The 22,369-nt window shown below is 43.0% G+C and overlaps 1 protein-coding gene across 1 annotated transcript in view; it reads left to right on the plus strand.

The window, feature by feature from the left end:
• Positions 1 to 22,369, plus strand: part of LOC148442449 (metastasis-associated protein MTA1-like) — a gene marked incomplete at its 3' end in the record, with an annotated part of 107,199 nt that overhangs the window by 79,412 nt on the left and 5,418 nt on the right. The window contains exons 4-7 of the mRNA XM_088463932.1: positions 3,159 to 3,285; positions 9,563 to 9,626; positions 13,325 to 13,442; positions 20,788 to 20,890. Of these exons, the coding sequence (XP_088320058.1) occupies positions 3,159 to 3,285; positions 9,563 to 9,626; positions 13,325 to 13,442; positions 20,788 to 20,890 (412 nt within the window). The remainder of the gene's footprint in view (positions 1 to 3,158; positions 3,286 to 9,562; positions 9,627 to 13,324; positions 13,443 to 20,787; positions 20,891 to 22,369) is intronic.

Consider the following 22,369-nt stretch of genomic DNA (forward strand, 5'->3'; position numbering starts at 1 on the left):
TGTTAGAATGCATAAAAAGACTAATGGTATTTTCTGACAATATAAAGGGGGTATTCAATTAGCCATGGTATTTTAATGACGACTAATTGATCCCCCTGGCTTATTTTAATTAGCCCTGAAGTCTAAACTTAAAGTGGGACAAGGCCGAATTGCAGGAGACGATTAGCAAGAAAAAAAAATGACACTGGTGGGGGGGTGCTTGTGAGCCCCTCAGCCAAGGGGAGCACGATCTGTGTGATCGCGCCCCCGCAGAGGAGACTGCTGCTCAGCGGCAGCAGTCTTACTGGTCCCACTGCAGCACAGTACACAGCAGGGTGTGCTGGGCTGCTGACAGGAAGCTAGCACTTATTGGGCAGGTGAAAAAAAGACCGATGATCAGGCTCGTTATCGCAGCCGGGGCCGCAAAAACACATGTCCGTTTGTTAACGTGGATCCTATGTGTTTTCGCCAGCCGTAAAAATTCAATTGGGCGTCAAAAAAAAAAAATTAGTCCAATTCAATTCCTTCAAACTCTTATGAAAAAAGGCAAATTATAATTTTGTGTGGGGACGGCATAAATAAATTGGTGATGTTGGAATGTGCTGAGCGCTGACGTCTGAAAATGGCCTACGCACAAGGGGGAGAACCCTCATCAATGAAGGGGTTAAGAAAGGAACTCCAACCTAGCAGAGTCTAAGGAAGTCTAAACCACTCTCTGTACGATTAATTCCAGGTTCACTGGAGGTTGGTAATCTTTGTCTTCAATGGCAAATCTTGTAGTTCAATCTTCTGCAGGTTTTTGTCTATGCATTCATTCTCTTTGATTAAAAAAAGTGGTGTTCCATGTCCGCAGGCAATGATTGTGAACCGCGCTCATTTGATGTTTGTGCAGACGGTGGGGGTAGTGCTGGTGGGGGGATGGTGGTTGGGTGATGGTGGTGGTTGCGGGCAGTGGAAAAGTTAGGGAGGGGCTCGGTAGGGTGGGGTGTGCTCAGGGTGGGTGGGGGTGGAGTGGGATGGAATGGAGGGAAGGGTAGATGATGTGGGGGGGGATCTTGGGGGTAGTTGATGTGTGTTTGGGTATCTGTGATGTTTGGGTATCCCCCCAGGCCATACTCTACCAGCCAACTACAACACATCCCCCACACCGTCCTCTCGCCACATTGTGACCCCACATCCTGCCCAGCTCCGTCCGCCACCCCACCCACACGTTCTCTCATCACAATCCCTCCCCACACCTTCCATCATCCAGTTCACCCCACAATCTCATAACGTTTACAACCCACACACATTTCCAGTCTACACCACATCCCACTCTATGCACATCCCCCTTTCCATTTACAAGGACATATACTCCATCAGCACCAACACCCGCCCCCGTCCACCTACACATCACACTGCTCACCCACACACCACAACGTGCTCATGTTGTTATCCATCAACCACCAGTACATTGCCTCACTCGCACACCCCGTTCCCAACCCATCACTCCCTGTCCTCTCTCTCCCTCCCTGTGTATCACCACACTTCTCTATCCCATCCACGTCACCATTGTTTACACCTCGCATCCCCGCCTCCTGATTGGCTGGCCACCAACACGTCATCCCCACACCTCCATCCGGCCTCCCCACCAGGCACACCCCCACACACATATCTCCCACAACACATGACCACAACAGCGAAGCCCCTCATTGGCCAGCCCACATCACATGACCACATGCAAACTAGGAAATACAGCATAAAACACCAGCCTCCACAACACCTCAGTATCCTCCTTGAAGAAGGCCACAAGCCAAAATGCGTTGGATACCTACCACACCTGAGCTTACCCCTTCACCTCTCAATAAGGACCCGGCCACTCCGGCTACCCTCATCGACACTGTGACCAGAGTCACCCCCTCGTGCTCACACACGCACTCTCAGCTGCAGCATGTAGCTCGACTACCCTCCCATCGCCTCTGCACCTGACACACAGGAGAACCACCGGTCCAGGTAGCCGCCAGCACCACCAGCAAACGGCATCCTGTCCTGGACCACGGCACACTCCTGGCTCCGTCTGCCACACCTATCTGCACACCTACCCCCGGCATACGGACATCCGCCCAACCAAGGGTACCCCCCACCCGGCCAGCCAGCAACTATAACATACGGCGGCTCACAGGGTCTGGGCCGGCAGACCGCACCTCCGATGGAAGGGACACTGGCCGCAAGGCAACGGCAGTGCTCAGGGCCGTAGGGAGGGTGGTGCAGCTGGTGCCTCCACACAGAGCGGAATCCTCTAGCAGCATCGGCCACAAACTGCCCGGCTCCGGAGAGGTCTGCAGGAAGAGACCTCCTGCAGTGCTGCGCGGTGTATGGTGTGCACCAGCAATGCCTATGAAGATCCCTGCCCTCCACACATCTCCCAGAAGAAAAGGACAGCACTCAGGGGGGAGGAGCGGGGGGAGCGAGAGGGTCAGTAGTGCAGCACTGGGTACTCGTCCAAGTCAGGACAAGACAGGCATTGCCACTGCGCACAACACCCCGTCCGCCAGGCCACCTCCAAGGCACCCTACTGGTAGGCAAGTTCTAGGCATGCTCAACCGTGCGGGACGCCGCCACAGCTACCTATACTGACATATTGACTTCCACATCCATCCGACTGCTCGCAAGACTGTAGACTATAGGGCCAGCTATGAAGTCGTGCCATCAAGAACCACATACCTGGGTGACGGGTAAGCACAATTTAATCTCTGCCAAATTTCTCAACAGGAAATTTTTGGCCTAGGGGTGCCGTGAGATACATGCTGATATTCTAGGGCATATGTTTGCTATGGGCATCACCTCCACTTCTACTGTGCTTGTTAGAAATTGTACACAAATCCTTTTCCACTGAGCCGCGACCTGGGTAGACCCAGCAGTAACCTGGGTTATTGCAGCAGTGAAAAAGAAGTATCTGCGTAATAAGATTCCCTTGCCCTGTCAGTGCTTTTCATTTGTTTTCTTGTTACATCTTAATTTTTATTGCACATTTTTTCTGAAAATACAGTTGTAATTTATTGCAGTAATCAATGTTTGTTTTCTTTTTCCTTTTTTTTTCAAATTTTTGAAAATGTTTGTTACCACTGGTGGTTGTTGTTTTTTTTCATAACTAAGAGGTTTAAAGTTTAAGCGTAAAATGTGGATTTTTAACTTTTCAGGGGAAATGGAAGAAGAAATGGAGAACCCTGAAATGGTGGATTTACCTGAAAAATTGAAACACCAGCTACGACACAGAGAGCTGTTTCTATCTAGACAGCTTGAATCCTTACCCGCTACACATATAAGGTGAGGATTGCATTTAATCTTGTTTTGTCTTTGCTTCCATAGTCCTTTAGTTTTATTGCCAAGACTCGTTGAAAGACTTAAGGTTTCCATCAGGGACAAATTGATGAGTTTGGCATCCTGGGCTCAGCAAATTACTGCAGTTGAGAAAAAGTTTGTAGCACATTTTATTCTACACAAGTCCTACTCCAGGCCCTTCAGTCAGATTAGTACTCTCAATGGGCAATTAATGCATCCATGCACATAGAGTTGCTAGCACACGTAAGAAGTTAACGTAGCAAATTTCTGCTAAAGCTGACGAGGTGTACTCTATGCTAGCAAGCTCTGACAGAGGAGGTCACTTGACCTGATTGGAGACAGAGAGAACAGACACAACTATGGTGTCCTATTCAGCAACTAATCTTCTGTATTATAAGAGAGATCTACCAGAATGGTAAATAATCAGGATCTAGGATTAACCCGAAGAGAAAAATATGCTTTAGCAAAACTTTCCCTGTTAAATGGTACCTGCAAAAGATTAAATCTATTGCAATATATAAAACCGTATCCTGAACCTTTCCTAACTATTTTGCCACAATTATTAACTGGGAAATGTGAGTAGTCATTTAATATTTTTAATAGGCTGTTTTAATGCAATAGAAAGAAATGTCTTGCTGAGCCGTAATTTATTTCAAACTATTTTCATATGCATACCCCATAAGTCTCCACATTTATTTATCATAACACTTTGCAATTCTTATAGTTGAAGAATCCTATACCCAGCATACCCAACAATAGCTTTCCTAAATTCCTGCAAATAAGACCTTTTTACGAGCATCTGTGTTTAAAAGAATCAAGAACATTACAAGCTTTTATATTGGTGGTACTCTGTACCCTGAGACTACATCGATCCATCCAGTCTTTGCTGATGGATATTGGAAAGGATAGTGGGTTTCCCCGCATAAGGTGGTAGTGCCACAAACTATGGCAATTGTAGGAAATCAATGGAAAGCTTACAGCCACTGTTTTGTAGAACACTTTGTCCTGGGTTTTTATCCCCTCACAACTGTGATCCTCTGCAGAGGCGTAGCTAGGGTATTTGGAGCCCAGGGCAAATTTAAAAAAGGAGCACCCCCCACCCCCCAGTGTGCGCTTGCCAAAAATAGGCGTGGCCACATGCCACAAGGGGCGTGACCACCGGGAAATGGGGCGTGTCAACATGACACACCCCTTTCTTGTCACTCCGGGAACATTCCTTCACTTTCTAAGCATATAAGCTTTATAAATGTTTTCCATTGTGCCCACAGTTCCTCAGTTCTATTGGATCTTGGTCAATGATTAGCAAAATGATCACCTGCATTGCCAGTTTTACAGAGTCCATTTATAAGGTTATATCAATGGCTGTGCCTTGAGACTCTGAGGCAGATATTTTTATTTTTGGGGGGCTAGAAGTATACAATAACAATTTTTAATTTATCTTGGAACATAATAAGCCATAAAACTATAAAAAAAAAAAAAAAAGGTGATCAATTAAAAAAAATACAATTGTAAAACTTTATGCAATAATGTAATAGATCCCAGAACATAAGTTCCATACAGTGTAAGAAAAAAAACACCACTTCCTCACTGCAAGCTTTATCTGACATTCCAGAGGTTTTCTGAATTGCCCGGTATTAGTAGCAGAAAGCCACAAATTAATTAATGGGAATTGCACACAATATTTAATTGTTCTGCACTGCACTCTTTATTATGTCTCAGTCCTTTTTAATAGGGTTTTTTATTTTGTTAATATGTGAAAGTGTGTTTCTACACAAGTGCAAAGAATGTCCCACTGGGGGGAAAAGCCACCTGAAAACCAAGGGAATACTTCCATAGAGTAGATACAGCAACACTCACCCTTCAATCTCCTTTGAATGTCTTTTATACTACTTTCAAATAGAAAATGTCAAAAAACCTGGCATTTGCATGCCAGGTTGTTTTGCCATTCCCTGCCTGCACTCCCCTTCAGACAGAAAAGCAAATTACCAGGTCATACATTTCTACCCAGTAATTTGCTGATTAACACGGGTATTTCTTCTGTCTGAAAGGGTCAACCTGGGTCTAAATTACCGGGTCTCCGATCCTGGTAAATTCCTGGGTCGAAGTGCCATTAATTTCGACCCAGGTTGACCCTTTCAGACAGGAAAAAAAAAAAAACCTGTTGATCAGCAAATTACCGGGTAGAAATGTATGACCCGGTAATTTTGGTTTTCTGTCTGAAAGGGGTATTATTCTGCAGACCTAAATATAGTGTGCCGAGTGTGTAGCCTGCATCTCCTCCCATCTTTAGCATGCAAAGCTTTGTAGGCTTGCAGATGATGGTGTTATGACATGCAAATCTAATGGGCGTTGCATAAAATTGATAATACACTGATGGTGTTGCGCCAATTGGATTTGTAATTACAAATAAATACTTAACGTGGCAGAAATGAATTCAAGACACCAAATAAATCTACCATGAATTTAATAAATACACAATAAGCATATCAGTAATGGTATACAAATGACATATAACAATCAACTTAATATTGTAAAAGTCTGTACAGACTATCATATATTACCATGGAACCTCTTGATTCCTAATAGAAACCTGCATAACTGACAGGTTTACTAAAGAAAACATAAAAATATAAAAAACTTGTATATTGCATGTAAACTGTGACCAATCTTAATCTGACAGTTCTCACCCGATCAAAGTCCACATATGAGAGTCCTAATAAGCCCTTTCATTTTACCTCCGAGTTTTAACAAGGGGTAGCGCTGGAATGTTTTCCAAAGGTGTAAACCGTACAATGTTATTTAGGAAACACGGACTCCATGCTAATTCGAAGCGCACATATAATCCACCTGTATATCCTGAAGAGGTGTAGCGGTTATTGGTATCTCCTACCGCCTGGCCAATGGACAAGGTTATCCTCTGACGGGGAAATCGTGAGGCTGTAATATGGTCAACACATGACCGCCTGGTTATCTCTCACCGTCTTGAATCCAGCCAGCGGGCACCGTCACCGCAATGTGTAGCGCTTATGGCTCTCCGTGGAAATAAACAGGTATCCAAAGTCAGCAAAACGACTGTGTCACTTGATGAAAATCCTCTAACTAGTTTCGCTTCAACTACATGAAACTTTATCAAAGAGCATGAATGGGGTAAAGTATATTCTCCCCCCTTATATACAGCTTCCTTTTACCTGATAGGATACAATGTTATTTAATCAGTCTCCACATGATGCCAATGTTCTGATTGTCATTCTTAACACATGTTAATTTTTATTATATTATATGGTAAGATCTCTTATATTTTTTTCTTTTTAATTGATATGTTGCTTCAATGATTTAAAGATACATTGTGAGTATTTATTCATGTACATTTGAGTTTTCAAGACACCAAGTGAAGAGTTGATTTTATTTTCTGTGTTTCAAAATTGTTTTACATATGTTAAGAATGACAATCAGAACATTGGTATTATGTGGAGACTGATTAAATAACATTGTATCCTATCAGGTAAAAGGAAGCTGTATATAAGGGGGGGAGAATATACTTTACCCCATTCATGCTCTTTGATAAAGTTTCATGTAGTGGAAGCGAAACTAGAGGATTTTCATCAAGTGACAGCCGTTTTGCTGACTTTGGATACCCGTTTATTCCACGGAGAGCCATAAGCGCTACACATTGCGGTGACGGTGCCCGCTGGCTGGATTCAAGACAGTGAGAGATAACCAGGCGGTCATGTGTTGACCATATTACAGCCTCAGGATTTCCCCGTCAGAGGATAACCTTGTCCATTGGCCAGGCGGTAGGAGATACCAATAACCGCTACACCTCTTCAGGATATACAGGTGGATTATATGTGCGCTTCGAATTAGCATGGAGTCCGTGTTTCCTAAATAACATTGTACGGTTTACACCTTTGGAAAACATTCCAGCGCTACCCCTTGTTAAAACCCGGAGGTAAAATGAAAGGGCTTATTAGGACTCTCATATGTGGACTTTGATCGGGTGAGAACTGTCAGATTAAGATTGGTCACAGTTTACATGCAATATACAATATTTTTATATTTTTATGTTTTCTTTAGTAAACCTGTCAGTTATGCAGGTTTCTATTAGGAATCAAGAGGTTCCATGGTAATATATGATAGTCTGTACAGACTTTTACAATATTAAGGTGATTGTTATATGTCATTTGTATACCATTACTGATATGCTTATTGTGTATTTATTAAATTCATGGTAGATTTATTTGGTGTCTTGAATTCATTTCTGCCACGTTAAGTATTTATTTGTAATTACAAATCCAATTAGCGCAACTCCACCAGTGTAATATTTATGTTTGGGATCATCAGTAGGTGATCTTTTATTGGGTTTACACAGACCCATAGGAGTTTGCAGCTGTGGTCTATTATTCAATTGTAGTTTATTAGCGCCAGGCTGTTTGGTGGGACATGTTGCATAAAATTGGACACACTTGCACAAAAAAGGCTCTAACTGCATTTTCACTGCAGGGGCCTCACCTTGGCATAAGCTTTTGTTCTGTGCATATTTACTTCAGGGGCCTCACCTCAGTCCTGAGGAGGATTATGGCTTGTTTTCTGGGGTAATTCAATCCTAAAGAAGTAATTATTGAATATACTATTGACGATACAGTAAAAAAACATGTCTCAGGCACGTCTATCCTGATATGTCTCTCGTGAAAATAATCTGCTGGAGGTCTTGCACACCCTGATTTTTAATTGCATTATTATGTCTCTCAGCTAGCCCAACTTTGGCAAGGGGTGAGGAACTTGCCAAGTGCAATGCTTATTGGTTGACTGGGTCCACTTTTTCCCCCTTGGTAAATGCTGCATGCTGCAACATAATCTAGGAGTACTAATCTTCTCCATAAATAAACTGTCATGATTTGGAATAAATGCAGGCCAACTCTTGGCCAGACACACATAGGAATTCACCTAAATTGGTTAAACTGCAGAACAGCTTGGTATTTCTTCATTTGTTCTAATTCTCCAATCTACTAAAATCTGAATTCACTATACTAAACGCCTATATTATTTTTTTTTATTATTAGCCAAGGTCAACTGTGACATGCCATAGTGTATCTTCCTTAATCTTAAAATATGCTTGTTTGATCTAGATTTGGGATCTATAAAATTTTTAGATTTGTGTCCAGCTTTTGTGATCTTTGTCTAAAGCAATAATAGATCGATATTGGATAGCGGATGACCTCCATGTCTTAAGAATTGGATACTTCTAGTAGGGGTGCCCTTCAAAAATCTTACAAAATCTGGTCAATTTCATACAATTCTAAAATATGATGATGATACTTCTGATAACTCCGATAAATCTCCAACCCTACACTGCATTACAATGTTTATGTGAATCCATATATAGACCATACAATCTAATTGGTTACCTTATTAGTCAAGGACTTATTGAAAATAGTTATATTGTAGCCCTTTCATGAGTTGTTAATATTTATGACACATTCTATTATTCTGGATTCAATTAGCCGCTGTAATTAACCAATTACTTACAATCTGCATAGGCAAATGCAGGTAAAGGGGGTTTCCGTTTGCCTGGAAAGCTCCCCTCCCCAGCCCACATCGTGACCACAATAGAAATAGTAATATAATACAATTTACTAGTGCTTCATGTTCTTATCAGTATCACAAATTAAATGATCAGCACCACCTGTGAATCTTTTAACATGTGTCAGCCAGTAATAAATACACCTGTGCACCAACTAGGAAATCTGGAAAACATGCACTGGTAGGGGCTGCACTGCTATAGACCATCAATAGGGTTAATTATTAATACTGAATGATAATACACTATCCAGTGTATAAGGAGACCAGTAGGTACGTATATGCTGCAAGCACGATCACCCATAGCTCAGGGTGTTTATCTCAGAAGCCACTGGTTAACGGGCGTTAGCCGCAATTTTATCATGCATGTAAAATTTAATCAAAATTGAAAATTGAATAAAAGCCCGAGGCTACCATCCTTTTCCTCATGCGGTAAATTACCATGGCTAATTGAATCCGTCCCTAAACTTTTTAAAGAACTGTTGACTATAATATCCTATAACATCAGATAATACATTAATTAAAATAATGTTTTGTGATATGCTTATTTTGTATGCCATATTTTGCAAAACCCTATTTACTGAAGTTATCCAAAATAATATTAAACGTTAACTTAAAAAAAAAAAAAAGCCTTGCATATTTTGACTTCTGTAAATTTTGTGTCCTCCTTTATTGCAACTTTTAGGGGCAAATGCAGCGTTACACTCTTAAACGAAACAGAGTCCTTAAAATCTTACTTGGAAAGAGAGGTATGAAAATGTTTTTCTTTTTAATTTTATGACCCATTATTTTTTCTGTATGTCTTATGTATGTGTATTGTAATATAATTCTGATACTGTACTGCTACTGTAATTCTGGCCCTTGCACACTATGTAGATATATTCTATTATAATATATTCATCCCTGAATGAAGCTCCTCCATCCTGTTCATGAGTAGACTAATAAAACAATTATCGTGTTTGTATATATATATATGTGTGTGTGTATGTATATGTGTGTGTGTGTGCGTGTGTATATATATATATATATATACATACATTATACACACAATTATAGTGCAAATATTATATACATGTAGCAGCTAATCTGAAATTTGTTCTACGGTCTACATTTTCCTGTGCATCTTTCTCCAATAGAAACCTTTAGGGATTGACTTCTCCACACCCTCACAGTATTTTTAGGTTTTATTTTATTATATAAAATTAAGTGTAGCTGAGCAATTTAAGTATAATTATCTTTTCAAAGAAGGACTTGATGTCTACATAGAAATGTAGATAAGGGAAAGAGGCTGATTTTAATAGTTTTAAAATTGATCAACATCGATGTTGTGTTTCTGGGACTAAATCACACATTTACTAAAAAAAAAGTTTTTTTTTTTTCTTTCTTCTTTTTTTTTTTTTTAGTATTAGTAAATGTATGACTTGGCTCCAGAAGCAGAACACTGATGTTGATCAGTATATTTGATTAAAATTGACCTTTAGTAAATGTACCCTTAAGAATCAAGTGTCTATGCAGCATATCCGTTGCCATATTCAGCTATGGGCAAGAAAACTAATCCCCACAATTTTTTCTTTCTGTTTTTTAAATTTTTGCTCTTAAAGGACACTGATGATCTGAGTTTACTGTATCTTCCATTGTAACTTCAAAACATAGTTTAAGTAATCCCGATCATAAATCACATCCATTTGTGTGTTAAAAATAAACCTCAAAGCACATTGAGAGTGGGACATTGCAATGCTAAATGATCAGAAACTTAAGCACAAACAGGAATCTGATCGGACACTGGGGGTCATTCAGACCCGGTCGCAAGCGCTGAGCGCTCGCAACCGGTTCGATGTTCCCCCACTGGGCATGCGCACGTCGGAGCCGGCTCCGACGTGCACATGTGCGAGACCCGGCTAGCGACGGGCACTCCTTCACTAGGGGTCTCGCACCAAAGGGGGCAAGCTGTCGATGGTGAGTGACAGCTCGCCCCATTTGGGAGGTGGGCAGAGGGCGTGGCCGGCCAAACTGAGGCGTTCCCAAAGGAACGCTTGCCGTTTGGGGGCGGCCCCACTGACATCAGCAGTGATGTCAATTGGGAGCTTCCTGCTCGATCCTGGGGCTTGCGAGTGCCGAGACCCAACCTTAGGGTCTCGTCGCAAGCCCCGATAGGCGCGATGGTCTTGACCATCGCGACCATCACCCTGGTCGGTCGCCTGAGCTCTGGGGGGTAACCCACAGCTTAGTGATCGACCAAAAGGCAGCACTGCAAGATGCAAGCGGCTGTCCTCATTTAGAGCGACCGCTTGCATCTAACGACCGCCTCTGAATGAGGGCCACTGTGTGTAAACTGGACTATATACATAGCAAATACAATATTAGGCAGTGTTAATTATTAATAATGTAATAGGAATGCATATACTACAAACAGAAGAGGACATCCTGAAATACTAGACCATTAAAAAATAATCTATACCCATATAAGGGCTGTAGTAATTCTATAAGGTTTCAGAGGTGTCACAGATATGTATCCCACCGAGAATTCAGTCTACTCTTCAGTAGTCTCACAAGGGCTATTGCTCTGTGTATATCTTACAGCATTGATGAGATAATTGCCCGGAATATCAAAGTAAGAACAAAAAACATGCATGTCCCTAATGTTACTCCACACAGAGCGCAATGACCTGGAGAGCTGAAAACTGTTGTATGTATAAGCTGAGACAAAAGACACCATGTGTCCCCATAACAAATATTATTTCATATCCTAGTCTTGGGGCATAGACCTTTATTGTATCGTGATGTTTTTTCTCATGGAGTTCGAGGATATGAAATCCTGCTCATGTCATCTGCCTGGTGTCTGACAAGTTATCCACTAGGTCACTACCAAATGATTCAGACATCTGTGTCCCAGCACAAGGGTTCTCCCCAGAAAATATGGGCAGCAGGGTGGCATTTAGAAGTAATCGGGTGGGGCAGTGTAATATGTTGCAATAATGAAAATTTTTGAGTTTTACTCGAAATTAACAAATAATTTGATAATTAAGACTCTTTTAGGTATCGCCCACTGTCTTTAGCAATGTATGCTGGTGCACATCTGCACTCTGTTTAGCAATGTATGCTGGTGCACATCTGCACTCTGTTTAGCAATGTATGCTGGTGCACATCTGCACTCTGTTTAGCAATGTATGCTGGTGCACATCTGCACTCTGTTTAGCAATGTATGCTGGTGCACATCTGCACTCTGAGTCCCCCCTTTCCGCAATGTTCCCACCATCCAAACTGTGCCTGTCACAGCACAGCGCAACTTTGATTTTGCCCATCAGTCCCCTGGAGCAGAATAGTGCCGGGTGGCATGTAAAACAAAAAAAAAATAAGAGTGGAGCGCCCATAAAATTGGTCCTGGTAGCTCTTCTGGTGCAGTAGGACTTGTTGATTGTTTTTGATTCAGCATCACTTTTTTTCATATTTTATAATGTCACAAATATAAGACACAGATAATGTGTTACCTTATACTTCTCACATGCATCTGGACACACGTGTATGGTGTATTCAGATGTAAGATGATTGCATTTGCAGGTATTTGGCATCTTTTATCCAGAAACTTGATATCTAGAATGTTCTTAAAACCAGAAAGAAAAGTGAATTTCTACATTAATGACACAAGGAATATCCACTGTCTTCCCCTCTATCAGTCTATCAGAGGGGATTATCGCTGTAGAAGGTAATGGTCGAATTTTCAGGGCAGTGCAGTCCAGTTTTGTATGTGTTTTGGTTGATACCTGGTGCAGTGCTTCGAATTCTGACAACCTACAAAATCACAAAAGCCTGATGTAGTTCTTTAAAAAAAAAATAAAACTCTGCCATTCAGAGTAATATCAGTTGCTTTTATTACTGATATATATAACCATATGTTTTGGTACCACTGTAAAATTAGAATATGGCTTCATTGTGTAACGGTTATATATAGCAGCTCCTTATTCTACCTATGGATACAGAGGCAAGGGCCATCTTCTGTTACACTTCTGCTCCTACTGAATTGGTTATCTTCTCATTGAACTGACAGGCTTCCGCCTTCTCCAGAAGTGATGTGGCTGCTCCATCTGAGCACCATAGGCCAAACTGGCCAGTGCTCCAGCCTCCCTGCACCTTGGCTGAGCGCAGCATCGAGCAGTGTGGGGCAGAGGCGGAGAACATACCTTACTTCAAAGTAAGGTTCTGTGGGCCCATCAGATGCGTTTTTATTATTTACCATTAGAAAATGTGAATACATGGTGATGTGTCCACTTTATATCTGTTGGATCTTGATACACGACGAAGATACTGAATCATTGTTTCCCTGGAAGCTATATTATGCCAAACGTTACTTGCTCTTTACTAAGTCAGTATGTGCTGGTTTTACAAACCCGCTGACTGCTAGATTCACGTAACCTGTATCACTTTTTTTCTTTCTGTTTACTCCTTTTAGGATTTCTTTTTTTACTCTTTAGTTTATGATCCCCAGCAGAAAACTCTCCTGGCAGATAAAGGAGAGATACGTGTTGGCAACCGATATCAAGCCGACATTACAGATCTTCTGGAAGAGGGTAAGGCGCTTTGTGTTTATCTTTTACTGTTCATGTCAAATTCTTCAATAATAATTGTCTTGCTGGTCAGAAACGGCTTGGTAGTTATTGAATGTATTAAAATCTAAATTGGATCTCAGACAGTCCAGGCCGATATATCAAATATATTTATAAATGCTATATTGTAGTTCCTTTATGGAAAATGTTTCTACTATTAATAGAACCGTATTTCATGCAGGGGTGTTATGGGTTGGTGGTCCAGTACCAAATCAAATTATTTATGGTGAATGTGATAGGCAAAATCAGTGCTGTCTGCTGCCAATTATAAAATATGTGGGCAATCAGTAGCGCAACCCTGTCCACTACCACATAACTGAGCCTGAGGATGACCAATGAGCACACTTTATTTAATTTATACATGTTTGCAGAGTTTCTCAGTAAGGAACTCTTGGCATAGCGGTGCCTAGGAAACAATGTAGATACTTTAGGGTGCTGTGATTCAAAGTTTGAGAACTACAGCCGTGATTTACCAAAACGCTTCTGTGAGTACATGTAAATGAAGCAAACAAAAGATTGCTTCCTTTAAACACACCTAACAGTTATATCTGTAGATATATCAGCATATGATGGTTGTTCATACACACTGAACAACCATCATTTGTCGTCTGGCTGCGGGTTCCGATGTCTGGGGGGTCGCGCCGCTCCCCCCTCCCTGCGCTGCAAGTGTACGGGCAGTTGGCTGACACTGCCCATACACACAGCACGATGGACAGATATGTTTGCAGCTATATCTGCCATTGGCTGTGCAGCACAGCCAATGCGATATGTCTGTGAACGACGACGTCCACAGACATATCGCTGGTACACACTGGGCGATTGGCACACAATCACTTGATCGGCCAATCTGCCAGTGTATACCCAGCGTTAGTGTCATCTAGTAATGGGGGGGGGGCTCTTCAGTTTTCTCTGCAGCATCTAGATAAAAACAAAAGTTCAAAATAGTGTAGCAAAGTTATATAACAGATTCGCACTCTGAACGAGTGTGCAACAATAACTTGAACATTTAGAGTTTATTGTTCTGAGATTGGTATGTTGTCATACTTAGTTTTAATACTAACATGCTGCTCTCGACATTATGCTGTCGACATTATAACTGTTGACCATTTTACTACCTCCCTTTTGCTCCAGCACACAATATGAGAGAAATCAGGAATTTTGGCGGTGTTCCCCCTCAGGTCGTGTGCTTGCTTACAGGAAAACTTGTATGTTGGCCTGTTGCACTGGTTCTTTTTCTGTCTCACCAGAGAACTCTGGTCATGGATTTTCCACCCAGTATACTCAGGAGGGATATAGATAAGAAAGAATAATGTATAGATGGATCTATTATCATTGATTACATATTTTATAATAATAACACGAAGTACAAGGGCAATAACATTTATGTCCAAAGCTGCCGGCTCTCTGTGGACTATCCTACTGTAGGGAATCATCCAGAATATTTATTCCACCTGTACAGCCTACTGGAATCAGCAGGGAGGGATCTGGAGTCCCCCATCTTTTCTTTTTACCACTTGCTATCCAGCAGCTATAATTTAAATTTTATCCCTGCCCCTGATAGCATTTTAGGTTTGAGAAACACCTTACTGGCACTAAAGAGTCTATGGGGTAAATTTACTAAAGTGAGAGTTTTCAGAAGTGGAGATGTTGCCCATAGCAACCTATCAGATTCTACTTCACTTTAACTAGCAGCTTCTAGAAGAGAATAGCTAGAATCTTAATTGGATGCTATGGGCAACATCTCTACTTCTAAAAACTCTCACTTTAGTAAATTTACCCCTATGTAACAAGCAGTGAAAAGCATGGAGAAGTTGCCCATAGCAACCAATCAGCTCCTACCTATTATTTTATAGACCGTACATGATAAATGCTACTTCAGAGCTGATTGGTTGCTATCTCCACTGGTTCACTTCTTCATGCTTTTCACTGATTGATACATAGACCCCTGTATGATGTACTCCATTATAATGCAGCAGTATTGTAATAAACATCATAATTACTAGAGTTGAGTGGGTTCAGATCTCAGAGATCCGAACCCACCCGAATTTCGGGGATCCGGGGGATCTGAGTGAAGCCCCCCTCACCCGAGGCAAAATCTCGCGACCCCACTGTCAAGTCGCGAGGTTTTGTATTGAGCGGGCTTAACGCTGATTGGCTGAGAGAGCAGTCTGTCACGGCTCTCAGCCAATCAGGGTTAAACCCATTGAAAGTGCAAACAGAAGAAAAAGAAGATGGCCCCCGCCGCCTGACACAGCCAGCACCCCCTGCTGCAAATACCGCCGGCACCCCACTGGCAGCATTCCCCGCTGCTGACACCACCGCTGCCGGCACCCCTGCACTGCTGCCCCACGTACTGAGGACACTGTCAGCGACCCCCACACTGCCGACACTCCCACACTGAGGGCGCCACCAGCACCCCTGCATTGCTGACACTGGGCCTGATTCAGACCTGGTCACAAGCGCTGAGGACTCGCAACCGGTCGATGGTGGCCCAGAGCGCATGCGCACGGCGGAGCCAGCTCTGTCGTGCGCATGTGCGAGACCGGATAGCGACGGGCAATCCGTCGCTCCGGGTCTCGCACCAAAGGGGGCGTGTTGTCGATATTGAGTGACAGCACGCCCCCTTTGGTGGGCGGGCCGGGGGGGGTGACTGCCCAGACGGAGGCGTTCCCATGAGAACGCCTACCGTTTGGGGGCGGCCCCACTGATATCACAAGTGATGTCAGTGGGAGAGCTTTCGGCTCGATCCTGGGGCTTGCGAGTGCCGAGACCCAACCTTAGGGTCTCGTCGCAAGCCCCGATGGTCTTGACCATCGCGACCATCACCCTGGTCGGTCGCTTGAGCTGTGGGTGGTAACCCACAGCTTAGCGATCGACCAAGAGGCGGCACTACAAGATGCAAGCGGCCGCCCTCATTTAAAGCGACCGCTTGCACCTAACGACCGCATCTGAATGAGGGCCATCGCGACCATCATCCTGGCCACTCGCATTATCTGTGGGTGGCAACCCACAGCAAGGCGAGTGGCCAGGAGGCCGCTCCATAAAAAAAAAAAAAAAAAGACTCCCTGATTCAGAGCGAGCGCTCTGTCAGAGCGTCCGGCTCTGAATCAGGGCCACTGTCCGCACACATGCACTGAGGACACCTCTGGCATCCCTGCTCTGCCGACACCCTGCATTGAGAACACCTCTGCACTGCTGACAGTCAGCAAACCTGCACTGAGGACAATGCTGGCATCCCCGCTCTGCCGACACCCTGCATTGAGAACACTGCCAGCACTGTCATTTCATGTACTGAGGACACCGTCAGCAACTGCCGACACAGCCAGCAAACCTGCACTAAAGACGCTGTTGGCACCCCATCACCGGTACCCTTCACCGAGGACACTGCCAGCACCACAGCACTGCCATTCCATGTACTGAGGACACCGTCAGTAACCCCGCTCTGCTGACACAGATGTTTGTTAGCCTATGTGTGCTTACCTCCCTTTCTTGCTAACTGTTCACTCCCTCGTGTATAAGATAATAATGTAATGTGAATATTCTGATATCTTGCAAAGTAAGAACACTGAGCCTGATTCAGACCCGCTCGCAAGCAGGTCGATTGTTAGGCAGTGCGCACGCGAGCCCCAGAGCAAGCGCAAAAAGCACTTGCTCCTTCACTCGCATCCAAAAGGGGCGGCTGTCGATGTTGATCGACAGCTCGCCCCTTTGGAAGGCGGGGGGTGGCTGGGCAAACTGAGGCGTTCCTGCAGGAACGCCTGCGTTTGTGGGCTGCCCTACTGACATCACTTGTGATGTCAGTAGGTGGACTTCCTCCTCTATTAGAGCAGGAAGTCCACTGGGGCTGACGGCAACGAGACCCTGCCGCAAGGGTCTCGTTGCAAGGCCGATGGTCGCGATGGTCTTGACCATCGTGACATCACCTGGCCGCTTGCATAAGCTGTGGGTGGTAACCCACAGCTATGCGAATGGCCAAGAGGCGCAACTAAAAAAAACAAACGCCCGCCCTGATTCAGAGCCTCTGAATCAGGGCCACTGTGCTTTATATTATTGTATGACACGCAAATATAGTCAGAGCAATCTTTGAACACACGACTGATGGATGTGTCTTGATTTTGCCTCTCCGGAGTATACTCTGCACACAAGAGTCTGACATACAATAAATGAGCTTTAGCTGGTGATTACCCACAGAAGATCATTTAGGATCTATCATCGTAGATTATTTTTCAGGACATATCAGGTCCCGAAAAAAAAAAAGCCCCGATAAGTGCCGGCGTCAGGCGTACTTCGGGGCTAATTGGATAGCTCGGGGGATCCATTAGGGCCCGAACTATGTTCAGTGTTAATTGTATACCCCCCTAATTCTGCTGATTTTTCTCTCTGAGTTCTGTGCTGACATCACCTCAGACATTGTTTGCTTGTGAAACATTAGCAGGTTCGCCTGTCTTGGTCACTGTTGCCAATCATACACCAACAATTGCCCCTCTTTTTTTATAGTCACTGAAGTGTCATATTCCTGCAATCCACGCCATAGCTATAGTTAACAAGGGCAGTCCATAATTTTTATACGTCACTATGCTGGGATGTTATTTGCTCAATTCACATGAGACACACTTGTATGGCTTGTATTTTGCTTGCCGTTTCTCAATTATCCAGGTCTTTTACACTTTTCTTGGACATTACCTGCAATTGCAGATATATATATATTTGTAATATGTCACTCCAGGACATAAGCATCCTGATCAACATGCAGGAGGAAATACTACAATCCTTGTATATCAGCTGTTCCCCTCTTAGTTTGTAAATTCATTTGGGCATAACCATCTATTTTTTACCTTTTTTGTGTCCTATCATTACACGTCATTTAGCTAAAGCAACACCTTTTTTAAAGTTTGTCTTTTGAGTCTGCAGATTGGCTTAAGAAAAAATCTACTTATTGCCTACTTTTACTGTGAATTTTCCTTTTTATATACCTTAAGACAAAAAAAAGCTTGTACTTAGAGAGTAACCTGAGATTTTTGTATTAGTCTTGTAAATGTGTCCAAGAGACTGCCTATTTATTTGATTTATTATCAGTTATTTATATAGCGCACACATATTCCGCAGCGCTTTACAGAGAGAATATTTGGCCGTTCACATCATTCCCTGCCCCAGTAGAGCTTACAATCTATATTCCCTACCACATCCGCACACATACACACTAAGGTTAATTTTTGCTGGGAGCCATTTAACCTACCAGTATATTTTTGGAGTGTGGGAGGAAACCGGAGCACTCGGAGGACATCCACGCAAGCACAGGGAGAATATACAAACTCCACACAGTTGGGGTCTATCCTTTAAAAATTCACTTTAAAGGGCATGTTCAATTAGCTATGGGTTGTGCCACACAGATTCTTTTTCCGAGTAAAGTGCCCAGAAATACTGTATTAATTCAATTACAGTGCATCTGGAAAGTATTCACAGCACTTTGCTTTTTCCACACTTTATTATGTTACAGCCTTATTTCAAAATGGAATAAATTAATTTTTGTCCTCCAAATTCTACACACAATACCCCATAATGACAACATGTAAAAATTTTTTTTAACTTTTTGCAAATTTAATTAAAAAAAAAAAGCAAACCTAGATAACATGTACATAAGTATTCACAGCCTTTGCCATGAAGCTCAAAATTGAGCTCAGGTGCATCCTGTTTCCACTGATCATCCTTGAGATGTTCCTATAGCTTAATTGGAGTCCACCTGTGGTAAAAACAGTTGATTGGACATGATTTTGAAAGGCATACACCTGTCTATATACACTTGACCGTGCATGTTAGAGGACAAAACAAGCAGGAAGTCCAAGGAATTGTCTGTAGGCCTCCGATACAGGATTGTCTCGATGCACAGATGTGGGGAAGGGTACAGAATTATATCTGCTGCTTTGAAGGTCCCAATGAGCACAGTGGCCTCCATCATCCGTAAATGGAAGAAGTTCGGAACCACCAGGACTCTTCCTAGAGTTGGCCAGCCGTCAAAACTGAGCGATCGTGGGAGAAGGGCCCTAGTCAGAGAGGTGACCAAGAACCCGATGGTCACTCTGTCAGAGCTACAGCATTCCTCTGTGGAGAGAGGATGTGGTAGAGTGGCCAGACGGAAGCCACTCCTTAGTAAAAAGCACATGGCAGCCCGCCTGGAGTTTGCCAAAATGCCCCTGAAGGACTCTGACCATGAGAGACAAAGATTGAACTCATTGGCGTGAATGCCAGGCGTTATGTTTGGAGGAAACCAGGCACCGCTCATCACCAGGCCAATGCCATCCCTACAGTGAAGCATGGTGGTGGCAGCATTTTGCAGGGTTTTTCAGCGGCAGGAACTGGGAGACTAGTCAGGATAGAGGGAAAGATGAATGCAGCAATGTACAGAGACATCCTGGATGAAAACCTGCTCCAGAGCGCTCTTGACCTCAGACTGGGGCGACTGTTCATCTTTCAGCAGGACAACAACCCTAAGCACACAGCCAACATATCAAAGGAGTGGCTTCAGGACAACTCTGTAAATGTCCTTGAGTGGCCCAGCCAGAGCCCAGACTTGAATCCAATTGAACATCTCTGGAGAGATCTGAAAATGGCTGTGCACCAACGCCTTCCATCCAACCTGATGGAGCTTGAGAGGTGCTGCAAAGAGGAATGGGTGAAACTGCCCAAAGATAGGTGTGCCAAGCTTGTGGCATCATATTCAAAAGACTTGAGGCTGTAAATGCTGCCAAAGGAGCATCAACAAAGTACTGAGCAAAGGTGTGAATACTTATGTACATGTGATTTCTTAGTTTTTGTTTTTATTAAATTAAATTTGCAAAAACCTCAAAACTGTATACACGTTGTCATTATGGGGTATTGTGTGTAGAATTTTGAGGACAAAAAATAATTATTCCATTTTGGAGTAAGGCTGTAATATAACAAAATGTGGAAAAAGTGAAGTGCTGTGAATACTTTCCGGATGCACTGTAGATACCAGCACTTACCCTAAGAGCATCCCGAGGCTTGAGATTACGCTTCTTTCTGCTCACACCTCTGGAGGATGTTACCTGCTGCGTATGTGCTGATCGCGGGTCTCAAATTGAATGAATAGTTCTGGGTACTTTATTCGAGTTGAAGAGGCCACGTTACCCAAACCGCAGCTATTTGATTCTGCCCCTAAGTGTAAGAAACCAACCATCTTAGCTATTCTCTTTTTTTTTTTTTTTTTTGCTCTAATACAGCTTAAGTTTAGACCAGGTTTTAAAGTTGCAGTTTCACGTAAAATGTCCTATTCTTCCTTTTTTCCCTATAGGAACAGAAGATGGTAGAGACCAAGCTTATCTTGAAACTAAAGTTTGGGAGGCCAGCAACCCTCTTTCTGATAAACAGATAGACCAGTTTTTGGTAGTAGCACGGTAAGAAATGAATTATTCTTTTTATGCACCGTTTTTTTAATTTGCACCAGATATAGCCCAGGCACTGTGGAGTTAATAGGCACTATACAGATTCAATGTGGTTGTGTGGGGTAGTCACTCCCACTTAATAGAAGGAAAATAAATGGGGTAAAGCAACCACAGATTCTGTTTGGCACAAATAAAAATCGCTCAAACCAGTAGAAAAAATATATATATAAATGGTAAAAATAATTTATATATTTATTATAATGAAACAGTCGATGTAAATATGAATCAAATAAAAAAACATATACATAATGAAAATCATGAAAAGTGAGTAATAATAATTAAAAAGTCCCGGACTTAAAGATATGCAAATTCCAAAACTGATAGTAAGCCCCCTGGAGAAAGCTCCTTCCTAGACATTGATGTTAGAGCTTGTGATACTTTGTACATCATCCGGCAATGAAATCAAATTAAAAGTTGATACAATGTTACCTTCCGTGCAAGCTGATCAGACCCAGGTCTTTGTGCTGAACCGCAGTGTAGAAGGTGTAATGCCGCGACCAGGGATGGCTGGCCTCCCGATCTCAACCCAGCTGACGATGGAGATGCAGAGGGGAGTGGGCGACTGCTCCCTTACTCCGGGTCTGGCTCAAGAGGGGCAGAGAGCTCTGTGCTCCGTAAACAGAGGGGTGTACTGACCAGCATGCACGCGCTCAACCCAACTAGCGGGGAGACTGTGGGAAGGGAAGGTGTCGCCGCTCTATGGCTCTGTGACAGGCAGAGGATTTGTGGAAGCTCCAAATTCTGGAAAAAGGTATATATATATAATTATTTTTTTTTTCTTTTTCTACTGGTTTGAGCGATTTTTATTTGTGCCAAACAGAATCTGTGGTTGCTTTACCCCATTTAGTTTTTTTAATTGGCTATTGTTATATCCATTCTAGTTTCACTTATTTTTTTAATACTTAAGGTATATCAATGTAATGATGCATTATGTATTGTTTGTAAATCGCAATACAAGTCATAAGTATCTTTTTCTTACCCTGGCAGAAAGCTGATATACAAATGTGTCGTCCTACATCTAGCCCCAATATGCCATGCAACGCGACTTTCCTGGTGTGAGTGAGCTGCCAGGTCTCATGCTTCTCTGCTGCGATGCAACTAGGACGCACCAGCAGACTGCTGGTTAATTTGAGATGTGACACTTGTATATCTGTGTGCAATGGAGTCTGCATCAGAAGCACAAAGGAACGGAATGAAAAAAGGTGCGGCTGCTACATTGTAGCATTTCGTATACAGATTCAGAGACTCAGTTGCACACAGATAGGTACAAGTGTCTGGAAGTGACGCTAGCAGAGTCTCACGGGACCTGGCGCTCAGAGAGGGGCTTTTTAGCATGGCTGCAACAAAGATGTGTAAGGACGGGTTGGGTAAGGTATGGGGGCGGTCAAAATCCAGACGCCAGCAACCCGACAGGGATAAGATACAGACACA

Source organism: Taudactylus pleione, unplaced genomic scaffold (assembly GCF_031769625.1).
Source record: "Taudactylus pleione unplaced genomic scaffold, aTauple2 ptg001508l, whole genome shotgun sequence".
Classification (NCBI taxonomy): Eukaryota; Metazoa; Chordata; class Amphibia; order Anura; family Myobatrachidae; genus Taudactylus; species Taudactylus pleione.